Source organism: Taudactylus pleione, unplaced genomic scaffold, assembly GCF_031769625.1.
Source record: "Taudactylus pleione unplaced genomic scaffold, aTauple2 ptg000016l, whole genome shotgun sequence".
In the NCBI taxonomy this organism is placed as follows: Eukaryota; Metazoa; Chordata; class Amphibia; order Anura; family Myobatrachidae; genus Taudactylus; species Taudactylus pleione.
In genome coordinates, this window is record NW_028284418.1 from 12,993,836 (window position 1) to 13,014,999 (window position 21,164).

Consider the following 21,164-nt stretch of genomic DNA (forward strand, 5'->3'; position numbering starts at 1 on the left):
CCCAAGCCACAGCACCCCACAAGCCTCCACGCCCCCAAGCCACCACGGGGTCTGCGGGGGGCTGTCAGCCCTTCAGCACCCCCTCAAAACCGGCGCCTGGTGCACCTTTAGCCCCCCTAGTTGCTTCCCTGCATTTAACTTCTTTGTGGCCAATCTCAATACACTGCCATTCCTACTTAGCACAGAAATGTTGCAATAGAGGATCTAGCACTAAATTAAACAGAAGCGGTGAGAGGGGGCATCCTTGCCAAGTTCCCCTAGTAAGGCAAAATTAATGAGAATTTAATGAGTTAACTTTGAGGAACGCAGTGGGTTGATAGTGTATTAAAAACGTGAATAAATTTTGGTACAAACCTCTGTTGATGGCCATCCCTATGCACATGTACTGCACAATTTTATTGATAGGTGCCTCAAGTTAGTTGTTCTGGGGCCACCACAAACTTTAATATGGACCTGTCTACAGGGCCGTTTCTAGGGTGCCCCACTTCCGATCCCTGCTGTCACCGATGTAACATTTTTATGTACAGTATATAATTACTGGGCGCCCAGTCAGGACTGCGTTCATCTGCGCCTGACCGGGAGCCTGGAGGACCTTTTCCAGCAGCAGTTCCGCCTCCCCTGCATCAGCACCAATAGCATCAGTCATCTGATCCTGCTGATGCACAAGCGCGCGGTGATGTCATGTCAGGCTGTGCACGATCTCAGTCACTCAGAGCCATCATGGGGGGGGGGGACGACTCCCGAGCCAGACACTTGAGGGGACGCCCTCCCGCTCTACCTACACTGATGGCCGGACACTCGGGGATCCTGCGGCCACCCACTACTACCCCCAGAGGATGGCCCTGAGAGTATCAGCAGCATCTCGTGTGGCCTGGAGTGCTGAGCAGAGCATCACTGGGGTGGAGGCGGGGCCCAGCTGCCTGATGACACCTCGGATGTATAAGCCAGTGTCCTGAGGAGTGAGAAGTAAGCTAAGCTGTCTGCTTCAGACTCCTCTGAACCAGTGTTGCCAACTCTGAAATGGAAAACAAGCAACTTATAAGTAAAAAACAAGACCAAAATAATCCTAAACCAATCCTAAAAAGCCCAATTTATGGGGGTGTCTCTTTGTCCTCACTCTCTACCTGCCTAACTTCCTTTATTCCCTCTCTTCTCTAACCTAAATATTTTAGTGTATGCACAGCCATATCTGCCTATATTGCTTTTCTCCCTCTACACCAGCCTCCATATTTTTACCTCCTCCCTCTTTTCATACCTCATTCCCTTGCCAGTCTTCAGCTGAGTACACACTTGCCGATATGTGTGTCCTGCGATGCGACACCCGACCACGCAATATTTCGGGCGGTTAATACATACTGCATGATGTGGTGACCAAACGTCCGATATGCCGGGCACCGGCTCCATCCACTATGCCAGCGTCTGCATCTGGGTCATTCCATCGGCCCTACATCCAGGCCCCGACGGAACGTACCCGATGGACAACCCACGGGAGTGCGCAGGGTCATACATAGTGGTTACACACTGGCCAATGTGGACGATATGCCGGCCCAATCAGCAGGATCAGGTGACAAATCGTCTAGTGTGTACCTACCTTTCTTTACTTGACTTTTTCTCTGCATTTTTCTCACCCCTCTTCTTAACCTCCTTCATTCCTGTCACCTGTCTAATTCCATTATCTTTTTTTATTATTATTTATGTGGATCTGGCTTGCATTTTCAATGTGCTGGGCTCGCCCCCAGCGTGAGTAAAAACGGGTGTGACACAAGGTCATGCTCCTGCAAATGTCACACCAAAGGCGTGCACACAAAAATGCAGCGTGGCCTTGTGACAGCTAGGCCACACCCCTTTTTTGAGTGCACGCCTCCGCCGCGCATGCTCTCAGCTCTTTACTTTAACTCAGGGGTCAGGGAACTTTTTTACCTTTTACCCCCAAAATTTTTTAGATACGCTGACATTACCCCATTGATTTGAAAGGAAGTAAATCAAATAGTAGTGCCCCATAGCTGTGCCCCTGTAGTGCCGCTTGTACAAAAAAACAAAAACCACTTACCTTAATCCCCGCTCCTGCATCCCCGCCGGCTGCTCCTCGGAACGTCTCTCCCATAGTGCGCATGGAAAGAGCCGGAAGAGAACTCCAGCCTCCGGCTAACGCGGTGCTACAGGGAAGGAGCCGGGTGCCCGCTGGTAATAACAATTCAGCGGGCGTCCGGCTTAGAGCCTCCCTGCGGCACAGCCGGGCATGCATATGAATCATTCTATATTATAGAATGATTCATATGCATTCCCGGCTGTCCGTCCATTACCCCCAGGAATTTCATTTTTACCCCATGTGGGGTAATTTACCCCTGTTCCCTGACCATTGCTTTAACTACAGATATTTTTGGTCTCTTTGCCTCTGACTGGTTAGCCACCCCTGGGCTCAGCTGTCACAGTGGCTGACATTCTGTCGTCTTTTGAGACCACACCCCCTCCCGATATTACTGCTTCTTGATGGAGGGGAGGGGCGCATTTTGACCATTCGCACTGGGAGCCTCAGACCCTAGGAACAGCCCTGCCTGCCTATCAGCATTAAGCCATTCTAGAGATGAGTTTTTTAGTTCATCATCTGAACACCTGTGAGTACGGAGATGTGCAGCCGCTGAGGGGAACCCCAACACATTCCTGAGACGTTGGCCAGAAGCATTTGTAGCATGTACTACAGTGTGACTGGTGGTGCTGTGCTGGGCATTGCTAGTTGCTCATCAGTCAGTATTGGAGAGTGACAGCCGGTATCTCTCCACTCCACTGGTGAAGCAGCTGGGGCAGCCCGCCTTGATTCTCTCCTGGTCGCTGCTGCTGTATAACTGCACCACCTGGTTGGCCCAGCCACTGAGGGCACATGTAATGCGGAGGAGGATGGTGCTTGTACTGTCTGCACTGCCGCCCTGTCTGTGAGTTAGGCAACCTGAGGCAAGTACTGAGCTGTAGTCACTACCCGGCAGCAGCAGCACCCTTTCTGCCTGACTGACAGCGTTTACAAGGGGCCGGAAGCGATCCCTCTGCTGCTGCCATATCACGATTGTCGGTCACCCCGTCCCAGCTGCACACACACACACAGCACGTGTTCCCCAGTTGGGGGACCCCACCTGACTCAGTCAGTGCCGCTTTAACAAGCTGTGTCTCATGATTTGGCACTGCGCTGGGTGGGCGGAGACAGGAACTCTGCTCTCTCGGATTGGTCGTGACTCACCAAGTCAAGTCCCGCCCCTGGCCCTTGGACTGTCCAGAGCGCCCCGAATCGATTCTACTGACTGAGAAGTGAGCGAGAGATGGCTGAGCGGCGGGTGTCTCGCTGGTACTTCGGGGGCCTGGCCTCCTGTGGGGCGGCATGCTGCACTCACCCGCTTGACTTACTGAAGGTGATGATCATTGTGCACGTACTCGTATGACCTGTCCTCCCACATATGTGTGCGGCAGCATGGTTATACACTGCATGTATGACAGCTGCAGCCCTGTGCGGTGTGAGAGTGACTGTACTGCATTCATGATGGTCTGCGTGTGTTACATGCTATGTGTTGTAATACTCTATATACATGTGATCTATGTAATTAGGCATTACAATGCATGGCATGTTGTGTGTACCCCTGTCTTATTACTATGTTACATGACAGGCTCCGTGTTTATGGTGTGTGCTGTCTGGGAGTCCGTAAGTAAACTGTCATAAAATACGAATCAGAATCATTCTTGCATGCAGCCTACATACATCATCAATATATGTGCTGTCTGCATGTAATAAGACTAGTTCTGTCTTATACTGTGAGGCATGCTGCGCCCACTTAGTGCATGTCATTGCTTATATCTATGCTAATTAGTGTCTGTACTGTGTGAATCAGTGTATTGTGCATTTACTGCATGCAGTGTTTATTTCCTCTGTCACACATATGTGCTTGGAAAACAAGCATGAAAGTGTATGTGTGCTCTTAGACATGTTTTATAATGGGAGATTTACTTTGCTTTTAGTTTATTGCACTGGTAGTGCTGCATGTCAGTGGGTGAGCAACCGGCACATGAGAAGTGCAGCATAAATGAGTCCTGAGTCTGACTGACAGCACCTGACAGTTATGTGGCATCCAATGAATGACTTTGAAGTATGTGCAGTGGTCAGTGTGTGTGTCTGTGCTTACTCAGTTGTAATGTGTTTTTCTGTATACTTTGTATCATACATACAACTTGTATGTTTGCATGGTCATACACATTTTATCATAACCACAATGTCCTTGGAGAAGGTGGTTGTGCTCATAGCTCAGGCTCTGTATTATAGTAATGACAAGCAGTGTGTGTATATAATATATACTGTGTGTGTAACCTGAGCATTGTATGAATAATACAATATTGTAGGCATATAAATGTTGCCATATGGTGCATGACAATTCTCAATAATAACATGAAGTTTTTGAATGATGGGTAGAGACTACACAGTGGAGTATGAATGACAAGGTGTGTTAGTGATTAGATAATACAGTGGCGGATTAGGTGTCTGTATGAGAGACTAGTCTCTGTTATGCTTACTGGTTGAGAAACAGGATTGCAGTGTTGCCTTGTTATAGTGAACAAATGGTGTAGAGGGAGTGCAGCATGCTTGGGGAAGCATTTAGCTACGGCCCAATTTGTGTGTTTGTAGGGAAGGTAGAAGTGGCACAAAGGGCATTGGCAGGGAAGGGGGTGGTGTGTGTGCACGTAATAAACAGAAGCCGCTTGAGACATGATGACCTTTGAGGTTTTTTTTCTTCAATGCTACGGTGCCGACTCTCCTGGAATAACCTCACCATGTGTCACATGGCTCCCTCTGTCCCACTATCTAGGTGCATCTACAGACGCAGCAGGAGGTGAAGATGAGAATGACTGGTATGGCCATTACAGTCATTAAAAACGATGGATTTTTTGCACTGTATAATGGACTGAGTGCGTCGCTGTTCAGACAGGTGAGCTGAGAGATTACAGCAGCACCTACCTATTACTGCAAATCCATTTGAATCTAATTTTTGAAATAAATAAGAAAATGTACAAGCATGTAGAGTATCTCTGTTATTGGCATTACTATTAACTGGTAACATGCAATCCGCTAACTTCCCATGCCCCATGTTCAGCCTAGTCTTTAAATAATCTACCATTCACTACATTGTTTTGTAATTGATTCCATCGTACATATAGGGCTTGCATAAATATGAAACAAAACATGACATTACGGCGTGAAGCTGCTCCATAAACACCTACTAAGCTGTCCGTGCCATATAATATAAAACAGCTGGAAGTTCTTCATCCCACTAATAAAGTATAACTGGAGTCCGCAGTTAAGTAAGGTATATATTCCAGGTCCGGACAGCTCCCATATCACTTTAATGTAATCTGGTGCAGAGGGAAAAATGAGAGTGGCGTTGCCCATGGACAGATGTTTGCTTTATGTTTCTGAGCTGTGCTAGAGACCTTTTCTGGCATCACTTCTGATTGTCTTTGCACCAGTTTTCATAAGTGTTCTCTGATACCCCTTTCACACTGCCAGCAAATAACCTGGTTATTGCACATGAACGCGCAGCAACCCGGGTTACCGTGCAGTGTGAAAGGGCCCAGTTGAAATAACCCGGCATTTCAACTCCGGTTACGAGCGGGGTTGAACACGAGTTCAACCCGGCTCGCAGTGTTGATGCGACCCGGGTCCCGTTTACTGCATAGGAAGAGCTTGGCGCTTGAAGATGATCTCTCCTCCAAGCGCCGGTTCAGCAGCGATGTCAGTGACCAGTCTGAAAGGGGTCTCAGCCGAGTCGCACCCGGGATCGAAGTGTGTGCAAATCTCGGGTGCGACCCAGGAATTGCGATGTGAAAGGGTAACATGAGCTTATTCTGATAAAACTAAAATCATTTAAGAAATCCAAGTGGCTATGGGCAGAATGTATCAATAAAAAAACTGTGGTAAAATGTATTGTAGCAATACATGCTGTTCTCCATATGTATTTAAGAGGACCACAGGAGGTATCAGAGGCACTGTGATATGCCTGTATGCAGCAAGCTCCAGAAAGCAAAACTATCCTGAGCTCCTGCCCGCTAGGCAAGGCCATCTACAGATGGTGTTGAATATAGAAGCTTATTGACTTTTTGCGACTCTTCCCAGAGAAGGATCAAAAGGATCCCTCTTCTCCCCCCTGCTGTTTGCATATGCACAATATTATTCCCAGGTCATACACTCGGAAGTCCTTTCATCTCAAGGGACAGCTGTAACCAGTAGAACTATCCTGGGAGGTCAGTATTCATGCATACTGGTGTTATTATATGCTGGTATGCATGATATAAGGGAGGCAGGATGAATTCTATAGTATATGTGATACTTACTACATCAGTGCTACAGGAGAGAGATCATCTCCTACCTCTCCTGAGAGAATGCGTCCATAGGCATAAAGCTCTGAGGGTGGCGTAAACCAGAGGGACCAAACTCAGTTTGGTACATAGGGGTCAGACTGCAGTCTCCATTGACATCAATGGGGACTATGGCTGCAGCGGTAGTTAAATCTCCTGCAGTAGGCTGTTCTTGCATAGCTGGGATACATAATATTACGCAGCCTCTGCATAATTTTATGAAAAACTATCGGAAGGCCTCTTAAGCTCATAGATTTGTGAAATGTACCGGTCACATGTACAAAGTGGAGGCAGCTCTATTTGGTGCATATTGATTTATTTATGCGATCCCCCGAAAATAAGGATTCCTTATCTCTGCAATTCAAGACAATAAGGGTTATATGTACTAAAGTGTGAGTTTTTAGAAGTGGAGATGTTGCCCATAGCAAACAATCAGATTCTACTTAACATTTATCCAGCAGCTTCTAGAAAATAATAGCTAGAATCTGATTGGTTGCTATGGGCAACATCTACACTTCTAAAAACCCGCACTTTAGTACATATACCCCTAATTATTCTATTATTTTCAGTCGATGTCGGAGCCGTCCCTGCGACCAATAGAAGTAACTTGACTTTATATTTCCGACAGATGCGCATGTGCGAGCTGGAAGTGATCTTACTGAGTCCTCTCCCAATACATATTGAGAATGTAGCGCATAGGCTATAATGGATCACAAATGGTAGGTTTATTCTGCGTTCTGCTATAAGATCTCTGTTGGAGTTTTGGGAGTCCAAGAGGAACCTAAGTATTATTTATAACTCTTATAGAGATCTTGTAGCAGAACGCAGAATACACCTACCATTTGTGATCTGTTCAAGGAGACTAGGGATCCATCCTCAATTTTCTGCAGCTAGCACAAGCTGTTAGGTGAGAGTCAAACTACTACTTTGCATAGAATACAATGGGCTAACTCCATCTGATGATAAATCCAACAGCCTAGCAACCCCCATTGAAAACTATGGGGGCTGCTTCTGCTGTCGGAAATGGAGGGACCACAGCAGATATGGTACATCCAGGAGATCCTTAATATTTGCAACATCCCCCAAAAATGGGTGTTTTCGGTTGATATCCCACAAATATTATTATTTGATATAGGCCCCACTATATTTATTCATGAGAATGCTGCATATACATTCACTGGCAGCATTGTTCATATAGATACTCCTAGTGGGTGACAGGCTTGTATAAGCCTACTGAATGGCTGCTGCACTATGTGTTAGCGACAGGTGCACGTTATCACTAATTTATTGCTTATGTATTTCTAGTTCTGGGCTCGGATATCCGGTAATGTTACAAGACCATTGTGCAGGGCAGGAATAGAAAACATTGGATGCTTTTCACATCCACTTTCTTATACCCAACCAGTATCAGTCTGTAACAGAAATATACTAATATTGTTCCTTGCTGGAATGTGAATATACTGATTCTTATTATTTGTCATTCCCTGGAAGGTTGTCTTGTTCTCCCAGGACAGAAGTGTCTATAAGTGCGTATAGTTAGTCTCATTATGTTTGTGTAGTACAGAAGTGTCATTGCATAGCACAGTTTCCTTTAGCCTCTCTGTTGGCCTATAGTCCTATATCTTGGTACCTGTATTAGCTTCTTGTGACCTACACCACATTGCTGCATGTTGCAATAGTACATCCCTGTCACATGTTGTCTCTGCTTCTCCCTTCTTACCTACACCTGTAGATCACATATTCCTTGACGCGTTTTGCAATCTATGAGACTGTACGTGATCGTCTGTCCCAGGAAAACAACGCCCCCCTCCCATTCTACCAGAAGGTGCTTCTGGGAGCATTTGGTGGTAAGATACCACAGTTTTATATCGTGTGTAACTTTTTGACACAGTACTTGTCTTTCTTGTCTTGCAGTTCTGGGGGTTTCTGGAGCTATTATTCTCTTTCAATGCCCACATGTTTTCTCCAGGTGTTCTAGATTTCTCCCATGGTTTCTTTTGTGCATCAGTCTTGCTGCATTTGCAGATGTTAGCATCGCCAATTCGCCGCTACATTATCCATCTCTGAATAAGGCCCAGGTTTTCTTTATCTTTCTCTTACCTGCAGATGTCACTGTGGTGAGGTGTCAACCATGCTGCACAAAACAAAAGGAAGGGATTAGAAATTAATCCATTACCACAGTAAAGCTGAGTACACCCTAAATGATGTGTGTACCCAGCGATCCGACTGGTAACTCACCCTGCCGATGGGACAACATATCTGGCGGCCGGTACACATTAGACTATCCAGTGCCTGACTGCCCGATATGTCGGCCCCTGCCGCAACCTGCTGCATGGGGTCGTCAGACGTATAGTCAGGTTGAGCTGCATGTAGGGCCGACCTGACGATGCGGCTGATGACCCCACGGGAGCGCACACCACTCGACACACTTAACGATTTGTCATTCCGATCCGTCGGAATCCGGCAAATTGTTCGAAATATCGCTAAGTGTGTACTAGGGATGTGCAGGCTCTGATAGGTTCGAGTTTGCACGCCGAGTTCGGATTTTTTTCCTCCAAAAATCGGGTCTCAGAAAGAGGCAAATGTCATCTTTCATGGATGAACGGATTTTTCCCTCCAAAAAGTCAATGGAAGATGATGTTTGTCCATGAAAGATGACATTTTGCTTCTTTCTGAGATCCGATTTTTGGAGGGGAAAATCCTTTTGTCCATGGAAGATGATGTTTTGCCTCTTTCTGAGAACCGATTTTTGGAGGAGAAAAATCCGAACTCGGCATGCAAATTCGAACCTATCCGAGCCTGCATATCCCTAGTGTGTACCCAGTTTTACTCTACTACCGCACAAATCCCAAAGAAAATGAGGTGATCATAATCCAGGTCATCTATTTAACCTTTACTAAATTGCATTTGTCCTCCTTAATAAGATTTAAAAAAACAAACAAAAAAAAAAAAGATACCCTGTCGCTGTGATTACCTACTGGAGTTACTTAACCTGAAATAGCTGGTTGAATGGAAAGGGAGAATTTTTTGAAGTTAAACCAAAATTAATAACAACCTGCACTAAGTTCACTTACCTGATTGTAAATGTACTCGTATAATATATACACAAAATACCTTTAGGAGATTCATAAAATAGCAGTTAAAACAATAATTAACCATATTATTCTAAAAATGCAATAGATTCCATAACCAGCAGCCATATGTCCCCTATATTGATCTCTGTGTATTTTTACACACGTTTCCAATATCTGGCCGTTTCCAAGTATTTAAGGATCAAGTCAGTAAAATATATATACTTCCTCAGACACCTTTGAATTAAGCTATCAATTTAAACCATCAATATAAACGGAACAGACTTTTTTTTTTTTTTTTTTATTAAATCCAGTTTTACCTGAAATGCTAATGTGCTAATGCTAGTTTGTTCATATTTTCTTCTAAATGAATACTTCCAAATTATAGTCTGCTTGTGAATTTAAAATACAATCAGGTAAAACCGATTAAATCTGCAACCCACTGTATGATAAAGTTGTTTCTGCTTCAAATATATAAAACTCCTTATAAAACAGGCACTGTTGTATTATGCTAAATGAGAACAGTGGTCTCTTCCTAATCTTAGAGGCTATAAGTGCATGTATCATATATTGTTCCTCACGTTTATGCCTTTATCAAATCTTAGGGCCTGATTCAGAGCCGGACGCTATTTGCGCTCGCTCGTTCAGAAAATAGGGGTGGCTATTCAAATGAACCGTTCGCTCTTTGCGGTCTGTTCACGCCTCTATGTCTGAACGAGCGAACAAAACTTGCGGTCGTTTTTTGGAAAAATACGCCCCCTGGCTGCTCGCATCCTACGTCATGTCCGCTATTTATTAGATTAATCTAGTACATCGACCAGGGTATGAACTGCTCGCTATTCTTGTGGTTGGTTTTTGCTACCACAATTTTGCGAGCAGTTCTGGCTATAAAATAACCCAGTGACGTGGTCAATGACGCTCCTGTATTAATTATGCACACCCTTAAAACGCCCATTTTGACCTTTATGCACGCCTGCGTTCGGATCTCCACTCCCCGTTTTCAAGCACCTTCTCCTGTTACCACCCACATACGCCTCATTCTGTCACTCAAAATAGCAGGAATTCGCTATTTAGCGAACAAACGATTTTCGGCCACACTGACTGGTTCGCGCATGCGTATTACGATCCGTACGCATGCACAGTTGGGCAAACATCGCTCGGTGCGAACGAGCGGCCGCTTACGAGCGGCTCTGAATCAGGCCCTTAGTCCTTAACTTTGATGCAGAATGTCCAAGGTAACTTTGGTCTCTTCTGCCTACTCCCTATATTCCCTGCTTGCTGTGGCCCTGGCACTTATCATGCACCAGTGACTGCAAATTTACAAGAACTGATTGTCTATCCTGAGATTTTAAACTCTGTCATCTGATATTGGTGGAGGAATTGCTGTTGGCAAAGTAAACTTTGAGCGAGAGGCATAGCAAGTCCTCTGTCTACTGTATAGTCAGTTTAAACTTCATGTTGCTATTGTATGACAGTGGATGGGAGCAGTTATAGACAGAGGATACCCTACACTGGGCCCTCTGATGACTACGGGTATGTTCTATGTAGGCTGTATTAGAGCTTGTATATTGGAAGCTGTTAATAATAGGATTAGGCTTATATTTGTGAAATAGACCATTAAGGTCTATATTGCTGATATAAAAGCCAAACCATTCTTACAGAACCAGATTACACCTGTGGTTGTCATACCTGTAATCTGATGAGCCAAACAACATATCACTATGTGACTCTAGCTGGGGCGTATTCATTAAGCCTGTTCCCAGGACACCCCCCTTCAGCTGTGAGTTACTGTAGTTTGAACTAAGCCCCAAAAGGCAGAAAGTTCCAGTGTCACACATGGCAGCGGTCTTGTCTCAGAATCATGAGAGGGGAGAGGGCTGAAGTGTGGTCTGTACTTAGTAATGATTTGTTTTTGTATCTTATTTATAGGTTTTACAGGGGGGTTTGTGGGGACCCCAGCAGACATGGTTAATGTCAGGTAAGTGTTGTCTCCTTTTCTTTGTGATTGACTTCTTATAAATGGCAGTGATATCTAATTATTATTTTACTACAAGATGGACACAATCTTCCTACATTATTTGATGATAGTTTTGCCTCACTAGTGATTGTCAGGGGCCCCATGCTTGTCTCTATCGTAGCACTGCCCTTGTCACATATAGCCCTACACTTGCTCACCCAAGGACACTGGTCACTTCCTCCCTAAATATCAGCTTATTCATCTCCTGAAATATTATGCTGCTGTGAAATTCTGATAATCTGATTGGCTACAGCTTGTTCTAGTAAAAAACTGGTTGTCTATTTGCAGAAGGAAATACATCATGTTCAAAGTTTAATTAGAGTTAAAAAAACCTATGAAAATGCAGATATGTAAGCGATGAAGGTGGAAAGTGATAAACTACCAGCCACTCTGCTCCTAACTGTCATGTTACAGGCTGTGTTGAAAAATGACATCTGATTGATTGGTAGTTTATCTCTCTTCAATGTCTCACTTGCCAGAGCTTAGTACATCTGCCCCTAAGACTGACTAGGGTTAGGGCACCTTTTTAATGTGACATGCCATAGATTAAAATTTATAATAATGATTTAAGCCCAATTACCTTAACTACTAAAAGTTTAATAATGAACCAATATATGTTAATTAAGGGTTGATACAGTTGAAATAATTAAATTTTGTATGCGCTTGTAGCACTATGAATGACCTGAAGAGGGCGTATAGTTGTTCCTGTTAGAGGTCTCCAAAATAATTTTGCCTATGTAATTCTTAATGCATGTTGGGTAGATGGTGTTCTGCCTCTAAACATTGTGTCTAATGTGTATTTTATTTATTTATTTCCTCCCAGGATGCAGAATGATATGAAATTACCAGCACATCTGAGACGGAAGTAAGACGGGTGTGCGTCAGGTTAAGCGTTGTAGTTACAGTGTAGATGTGAGCAGTCCATAACCACTCTGCATAAGATCTCCGCTAAGCATGCATGTCTAGATATTGTGCAGGACTTGTATGTACTCTGGCTGCCATATATACCCCAGCTTGGTACATGTGACTTTATTCTACACAAATAGCCACATTAGATAGTACCTAGACAGGGTCAGGAGTGTGCTGTAGGGTTTTGTATGTGTATATGTATAGTATTCCACCATAATCGCTTCATCTGTTTCTCCAGCTATGGTCACGCGATAGATGGCATGTACCGAGTCCTGCAAGAAGGTAATCCCTTGATATCAAATTGGTGAAGAATGAATATTTGCCTTGTTGTGAATGTGAAAGTCTTATCACTATTGTTATTTAGAGGGATTCAGGAAGCTTTTCTCGGGAGCCACCATGGCATCCAGCAGGGGAGCGCTGGTGACTGTGGGACAGGTGAGGCCACACGCACATTTTTAAATGAACCAGTGCTCCCCCTCCATGACATTGTTATTAAAGCAGGTTATTTACCAAGAGTCAGAGATTGCCCTTTTCTTGGCCAGTCTCTAAACAGACTTCCTGTGAGTCCTCCTCTTGCTGAATTAGGGAATGCAGAGACCGAGCACACTGCTTGCTGTCCGGCCACTACCCCACTGCTTTATTACATACTTTCTTTTAATTATACTAAACCGCTATATCTCAGTCCACTGACTCACTGACTTACCCCCCGCATTGATAATGGATTTCTCCTTTCTCCCACAGCTGGCATGCTACGATCAGGCAAAGCAGCTGGTTTTGAACACTGGTTATATGTCTGATAACATTTTCACACACTTCTTAGCAAGCTCCATTGCGGTAAGTTAATTTACAATAAATTAAATATATTTTGCAGGGTCCTGAAGCAATGCAAGATATAATGGTAGTTTAGTGGGTATACTCTAGACATAGAATTATCACCATATATCTCCTACAGCTACTGTGAGGAGCACTGCTAAACAATATAATGAGGATGATAACCTTTATTTTAAATGTTATTTAGTTTATTTTAACTACAGTACCCCAAATGATGGAAAACATTCTTATCCTGTATTCTCAGAAATATCTGGATATTCCAGATTTTATATATATATATATATATATATATATATATATATATATATATATATATATATATATATGTAGACCTACAGATTAAACCCCTTAAAATGTATGCAATAACATGGAGAAACAGTGGTTGTAGTATATTGTAATCCCGCTTCTCTCCTGTAGGGCGGGTGTGCTACATTCCTTTGTCAGCCACTGGATGTCCTGAAAACACGACTCATGAATTCCAAGGGGGAGTACAGGGTAAGTGCTGTCTCTGTGTACCTGCTGTCTTCTGCATGTGCTAGATGACCTAGGTGTGACCTGTACTGCTTTCATCCTCTGCTAGGGAGTTGTCCATTGTGCGATGGAGACTGCAAAACTGGGACCACTGGCATTCTATAAGGTATTATGGGGTTGGGAGAGCTTTGGAAAATGTTCTGTACACAGGGATTCTAGATACAGTATGGTGCTGAAATACATCTCTAGTATACGGTATAGTATGCATATTTTTTGCTGCTTTCTAACCACCTCATATTTTTCCCAGGGTCTTGTTCCTGCCGGCATCAGACTTGTACCACACACTGTTTTGACCTTCGTCTTTCTGGAGCAATTGAAAAAATATTTTGGCATTCGTGTCCCTGCATAATATTGGCCATTGGGGGTTGCTGGCTAAACCCACCTTTTTCCATCTTGCAAACACTACTGGTCAGGGAGAGAGGACACCGGTATGTGTCCCTCTTATGATCGCTACACTGTGGGAGGATGGAATCTGCTTTGGTGAGGTGGATCTCCGAGATCGAGTTTGTGTTGAATAGACTTCTCCAGCCAATCAGACCTCAGATATGTTGTCATGTGACCACCTCCGGAACTGATTTAAAGACTATAAACCTTTGATCTCCACTTTTAATCCTCATGAGGATACATGATCTCCCGGACACTGCTACTAAATTTCCTTTCGTCAGGCGAAGCACAATTGAGCCATTAACCAATCAAATGTTACTAGCATTGCGTTAAGGTGCAACATTTGCATAGAGCCACAACAACCAATCAGCATTTTGCTTTGTCTGTCTAGTGCAATTTAGACTAAAAGTAGAGGCTGCTTGTGATTTAGTAAATGTTGTACTAAAATGTAAAGCTACTGAATGAACCCTATTGTGTGCAGTGCAGTCTTTGTGCTCCTGAGCTGCTCATTAGGTGAACTGCATACATACCATGATCATTTTAATTGTATTAACTAATTTTGTATTTTTGTTTTGTAATTAATTAGAATCATGGACATTTTAATAAAAATCACTTTTGAATAGAATTAGGTAACATGGTGGAGCTAGCATCAGAGTTTTAAATAAATACTGTTCTAAAAGTTGATTATGTAGAAACTTGAAGTAAAAGTAACTGCTTCACTGTAAATTAAATGAATAAATGTTTTATGACCACTAGATGAGAAATGTCTGCAAATGCTCATCTTTTACTGCTCTGACAAGTGTTTATTGCAAAGCGAGAATGCTGCACTAATCCTTATCCATAAGTAGGTGCTATAACCTGTTTATAGGACATCTCTATTACTATACATGTACGGCTTGCCAGTGCACAAGAACTAAAGGGGGGACTCCGTAAGCCGCAGGGTTTGCCGCACAGGGAAAATCTCCCCGCCACTAATGAATTGCCCCCTTAAGTGTTGATTCAGTTAGGAGTGATGCAGTGCACATATCAACCACACTTACAGTAGCCCATAAACTGCAAAAGTGGGATTTAGGGGCAAATTATCACAGAGATCGCCCGCATTCCTTCTCAGTAATAGTATTTTACCTTTGTTGTGCCTGGAAGGTTTACATTTTTTCATTCATGCTATCTGCTTTTTTTTTTTAAACTTAAGGCACCTGAGGAGGCACAATGGAATGCAATGAAATAGTTCCAGTCCGTATGACTAAAACAACAAGTATTGCTGTGTTGTGTATGTTTATTTTCTTGCATCTTTCTCATTTAGCATACGTATATTATTTCACATCAGCATATCTATTATACAGTATATCAGGATTAGGCAACCTGGGGCACCCAGCTCTGAAACAACAAGACTGCCAGTGAAGATTAATTGGGAGAGGAGATTCAATATATTTACAAGGATTAAAGTGATCAGTCTCTCATTTGAGCATATGCCTGGATGATAGAGGGAAGGAGTTTTAGGTAGATTTTTATCGCCGCCCTTTTAGAGGCATACTCTGAGGTCATCAAGTGAAACAAGAGGAGGATGGTACATTAATACAAACATGGTTACAGGATTGATACAAGTCATAAAATAAACTTTTGAGGATAACGCAAACACAGGGATCCTGTAGAACTACCTTCATGAGACCCAGACCAAAACTGGGCAAGAATTGCATGTCCATCCAGTGATTGAAGACAGGATTTCTAGTGAATGGCAGATGTATGCAAGATATCTAGAAAATATGTACCCCATTAAAGAAAAGCAGTTAGTTATATGGTATACGTTTAAAGATTAATGTGAACATTTGGTACTGTCCCATAGAATTACAATTACAATTCCTCTGGAAGACAGAACTCTACATTTTCCAGTCTATAAGATCCCTAAATAGACCTCTAAGAAATACATACTACCACAAGGTGAGCGCTAACGCAGCTATCGGTGTTCCTTTTATCGTCCATCTGTGTTATGCACTAAACCTTTTCTTCCAAAGGTGGTTTCAGCGTTTCACATGAACCAGGACATAGGCCCTCATTCAGAGGCGGTCGCAAGAAGCGATCGCTCTCTCTGAATGAGGGTGGGCGCTTCTTTTTTTTTTTTTTTTTGTGCGGCCTCCTGGTCGCTAGCTAAGCTGCGGGTTACCACCCACAGCTTAGCGACCGACCAGGGGGCTTGCGACGAGACCCTAAGGTTGGGTCTCGGCACTCGCAAGCCCGAGGGAGCTTCCTTCTCTGATCGAGCAGGAAACTCCCCACTGGCATCACTGCTGATGTCAGTGCGGCCGCCCACAAAACGGCAAGCATTCCCTCAGGAACGCCTCCGTTTGTGTAGCCCGCCCCGCCTACAAAACGGGGCTAGCTGTCTATCAACAGCGACAGCCACCCCTTTTGTAGTGAGTGCGGCTGCTGCGCGTGCGCAGGACCAAAACATTTTCGACAGGCTTCAGCCAATTAAGCCTCGCCATTAAGTTTGTTGGACATGGTCTGTGCCTTACATATTTACGTGGAAAGTACTGCGTCTTCTGACGTACAGATTCCCTGTTAGTCCTAATTGATGCTCCCAAAAAGAGGCTGGGCAGCCTCCATTGCAATATGGGTTACGGCTGCTATTAGGCAGGCTTATGTGTCCTCCAATGTGTTGGTTCCGGCCTCAATTCGGGCACATTTGACTCGTGCGGTCAGACCTTCCTGGGCAGTGCGACATGGAGCCTCGGTAGAACAGTTGTGTAGAGCAGCCACCTGGTCTTCCGTACATACATTTACAAATTTTTACTGTTTCTATACATTCGGCACTAGTGAGGCCAGTGTAGGATGGAAAATTTTGAGAGCAGTTATTTCCGATGCTCCCCCCTGCCCCATTTTTTATTTGGTTTGCTTTGGTATGATCCCACAGGTAATGGCATCCACCAGATGGACGATAAAGGAAACCGGATTTTTACTCACCAGTAAAATCAATTCCTTGAAGTACATCTGGGGGATGCTGAGATCCCTCTCTTATTCGACTTCAGACTAATTGTTATTAGTTAGGTTCTCCGTTCTTTTGTGAGTTTTTCTCCAGGCTTGGTTAAACATTAGACTGAAGATCTGGGTTATGGGGAGGGGTCATTGGCAGATTAAGGTCCACATGGGCCTGGAGCTGAAATGTATCAAGGGCCTATTGTATGCTGTTGCAGGGGTGTGACTAGTTATGTGTTATGACCAGTGCTGTGGGGAGTGGTCTGTACAGAGGGTGTGGCTAGCACCATGATGGGCATAGCTAGCGCCTACCTTCAAACATCTCTCCCCTGCATATATATTTGCCAACAAGCCCCCAGGCACACATATTTTGGTAGGCCGATAGTGGTCAGCTCTGTGCAGGTTGCTGCCTGTACTACACTACCTTACCCCCCACTCTGAAATACCTGTCACCCATCGATTAATGCTGTATACAGAACCTCTTACCCACTACCATCCCTCAAACACTGAAATACCCGTCATTCACTATCACTCACCAATCCCATATCTGACCATCTGTAATTACTGTCACCACCACTCCCTGACCCTGTAACTGACACACTGATATAACCCTCACTCACCATCATGCCCCAACCAAATAACGGACACACATCTGTATGTTCTGTATTGTGTGATACTCCCTCATCTGTATGTTCTGTATTGTGTGATACTCCCTCATCTGTATGTTGTGTTGTGTGATATCCCTCATCTGTATGTTCTGTGTGGTGTGATACTCCCTCATCTGTATGTTCTGTGTGGTGTGATACTCCCTCATATGTATGTTGTGTGATACTCCCTTATCTGTATGTTCTGGGTGGTGTGATACTCCCTCATCTGTATATTGTGTTGTGTGATACTCCCTCATCTGTATGTTCTGTGTGGTGTGATACCATCTGTATGTTCTGTGTGGTGTGATACTCCCTCATCTGTATGTTCTGTGTGGTGTGATACTCCCTCATCTGTATGTTCTGTGTGGTGTGATACTTCCTCATCTGTATGTTCTGTGTTGTGTGATACTCCCTCATCTGTATGTTGTGTGGTGTGATACTCCCTCATCTGTATGTTCTGTGTGGTGTGATACCATCTGTATGTTCTGTGTGGTGTGATACTCCCTTATCTGTATGTTCTGTGTGGTGTGATACTTCCTCATCTGTATGTTCTGTGTGGTGTGATACTTCCTCATCTGTATGTTCTGTGTTGTGTGATACTCCCTCATCTGTATGTTGTGTGGTGTGATACTCCCTCATCTGTATGTTCTGTGTGGTGTGATACTCCCTCATCTGTATGTTCTGTGTGGTGTGATACTCCCTTATCTGTATGTTCTGTGTGGTGTGATACTCCCTTATCTGTATGTTCTGTGTGGTGTGATACTCCCTCATCTGTATGTTCTGTGTGGTGTGATACTCCCTCATCTGTATGTTCTGTGTGGTGTGATACTTCCTCATCTGTATGTTCTGTGTGGTGTGATACTCCCTCATCTGTATGTTGTGTGGTGTGATACTCCCTCATCTGTATGTTCTGTGTGGTGTGATACTCCCTTATCTGTATGTTCTGTGTGGTGTGACACTCCCTCATCTGTATGTTCTGTGTGGTGTGATACTCCCTCATCTGTATGTTCTGTGTGGTGTGATACTTCCTCATCTGTATGTTCTGTGTGGTGTGATACTCCCTCATCTGTATGTTCTGTGTTGTGCTCCTGACTTCATCTGTATGTTCCATATTGTGCTACCTTCTCATCTGTATGCACTGTTGTGTCCCCCTTTCCACTTCTCTGTGTCCATTATGTTCTTTTGCCTCTGTGTCCATTATCATGTGTGTGTGTGTCCCTATATGTCCATTATTATGTCCTCCCTGTGTCCATTATTATGTGTCCCGCATTATGTCCCCCCTGTGTCCATTATTATGTCCCCCCTGTGTCCATTATTATGTCCCCCCCATTATGTCCACTGTGTATCCATTATTATGTATCCCCCCTCTCTGTCCAGTATTATGTTCCACTCTGTGTCCATTATTATGTGTCCCTTCCCCCTCTGTGTCCATTATGATGTTCCCCCCTCTGGGTCCAATATTACGCCCGCCCCGCGTGTCCATTATTATATTCCCCCCTCTGTGTCCATTATTATGTGCCCCCAGTGTCCATTATTGTGTCCCCCATCTGTCAATTATCAGGAGCCCCCCTCCCCCCTGTGTCCATAATTTGTCCCCTTTTGTGTCCATTACAGTGCTCCTCCTCTTTCTCAGTGTTCTGCTCTTCCCACCCCTCGTAGATCACTTACCCTCTTCTCTGTTCCTCGGCATCAGCTCCTCCTGCGGGCTTACACCTTCCATGGGTCTGCTCCACACTGACAGGAAGGTCTCACTACTGACACGTGCTGCCAGCAGTAGCGCTACTTAAGTCAGGAAGCAGCACTACCTTCTCAGTCCACCATTGGGTCAAGGTAATGTCTAAATCCCCATCACCGAGAGGACCTTGACGTCATCAGCCAGTGTCCAGCGTCATTCCCTGCCATCCAAGTGGGCATAGAGGGGGAATATAATCATGTGGCGAGTGTAGCGAGCCACCGTGCACGAAGCGTGGCGAGCGGACAACAAACTTGTGTAAGTGGGGACAAAGTTCTTCTTTAGCTGGCTGTCATGGGCAGGAGCTGCGCTTCCGCCCTCACTCATGTCACTTCCAGGTCCCTAGCGCGAAGGGGAAATACAGCCAACCATTGGATCAATGGTGGCAGCCACCCACCCACGCAGAGCCCTGTGCGGCCGCGGCACCTATGTGACGTCACATGGCGTGCCGTCACATAGCATAGAGAAGAGGCTGAGGCAAGTACGCAATGCGGGGAGTGCTTGTGAAGCAAAGCCTTCCACTACACCGCTCTTTGAATGCCCGGCGGCCAGGACACGGAGGACTGGGAGCTGCTTCCGGGTGGGCAGGGGTAGAGGACAGAGGTGGTTGTTGGGGCTAAGAATTGAATGGGCAAGACCTCAGAAGGCTGCTGTTGGGGACAGGAAAACATTTTTTTCTTGTCTCCATCGGATCTTCCTTGTGGGCCTATTTTCATGGGAGGGCCTGGAGCTGCAGCTCCACCCGCCCCATTGTTAATCCTGCCCTGGGAGGGGTTATATAGGGGGTGGGAGTCAGTTTGAACTAGTTAGTGCACGCCTCCAACCCACCTAAAGGTGCCCATACATCTGCGACGTATCGTCTGGATGCGATCGGAAATTTCCGATCGCCCACCATTGATGTTCAGTGATCTGCCGCCAGATCGCTGACATTTCACATGTTAAATGTCCCCGATTTGATGTTCGCGATCATCAAATTGCCAAAATCCAACATGTTGGATTTCTGCGATCCTGCGATGCCGGGTTGCAGGTTCGCGGCAATCCGACTCAGATGTATGGGGCCCATTTGGCATAACCCACAGGTAATGGCATCCCCTAGAGGGACTTCAAGGAATTGATTTTACTGGTGAGTAAAAATCCTGTTTGCATTAGCCAGGGCTTTAATAATCGAATGTAACAACTTAAGAGGAGACACATACAGGTTTGCATCTGCTGCAGAATTCTTTTACAATGTATGAAGTACATACAGAGAGATGGCGTATATCTGCATGTTATCATCTTTCTAATACACTATTGTTAAGAGCTTTGTTGTTCAAGTTTGGAGTAAACAGGAAAGAGCAGTGTCCTTTGTGCTGCACTAGTTAAAACTTAATATTAAACAACATTTTAAAGATTGTAAAAAATAGTATAAAGAAAATGTTAAAGATTTGAAATTTGTGAAATACAAATACTGCTCTGCATGCCATGCATGTTCCTACACATATACATGTCGCATATCAAGAGGGAAAATAGGAATAGTTTTCCAAAGAAAGTGGAGGTAGCTTAGTGCTTATAAGGCAGCACAGATTCTTATTTTAGTTATTTATGTAGTGCACACATGTTCTGCATCGCTTTACAGAGAATGTTTGGCCATTCACACCAGTCCCTGTCCCATCGGAGCCTACACTGTATATTCCCTACCACAA

At 44.5% G+C, this 21,164-nt stretch overlaps 1 protein-coding gene across 1 annotated transcript; it reads left to right on the forward strand.

The window, feature by feature from the left end:
• The first annotated feature begins 2,529 nt into the window (after positions 1–2,529).
• SLC25A10 (solute carrier family 25 member 10) lies at positions 2,530–14,885 on the forward strand. The gene is made up of 11 exons (XM_088474744.1): positions 2,530–3,398; positions 4,842–4,961; positions 8,120–8,234; positions 11,388–11,436; positions 12,299–12,340; positions 12,623–12,666; positions 12,749–12,819; positions 13,126–13,218; positions 13,633–13,710; positions 13,796–13,852; positions 13,994–14,885. The coding sequence occupies exons 1-11, from the start codon at positions 3,309–3,311 to the stop codon at positions 14,093–14,095; spliced, it is 861 nt and encodes a 286-aa protein (XP_088330870.1). The 5' UTR covers positions 2,530–3,308; the 3' UTR covers positions 14,096–14,885.
• The last annotated feature ends 6,279 nt before the right edge of the window (positions 14,886–21,164 follow it).

Coding starts and splice junctions, on each gene's coding strand:
- SLC25A10 (XM_088474744.1), top strand. CDS start 3,309: ATGGCTGAGCGGCGGGTGTCTCGCTGGTACTTCGGGGGCCTGGCCTCC. Junction 8,235..11,387: donor GCTTCTGGGAGCATTTGGTG/GTAAGATACCAC, acceptor TCTTATTTATAG/GTTTTACAGGGGGGTTTGTG. Junction 13,219..13,632: donor TCTTAGCAAGCTCCATTGCG/GTAAGTTAATTT, acceptor TCTCTCCTGTAG/GGCGGGTGTGCTACATTCCT.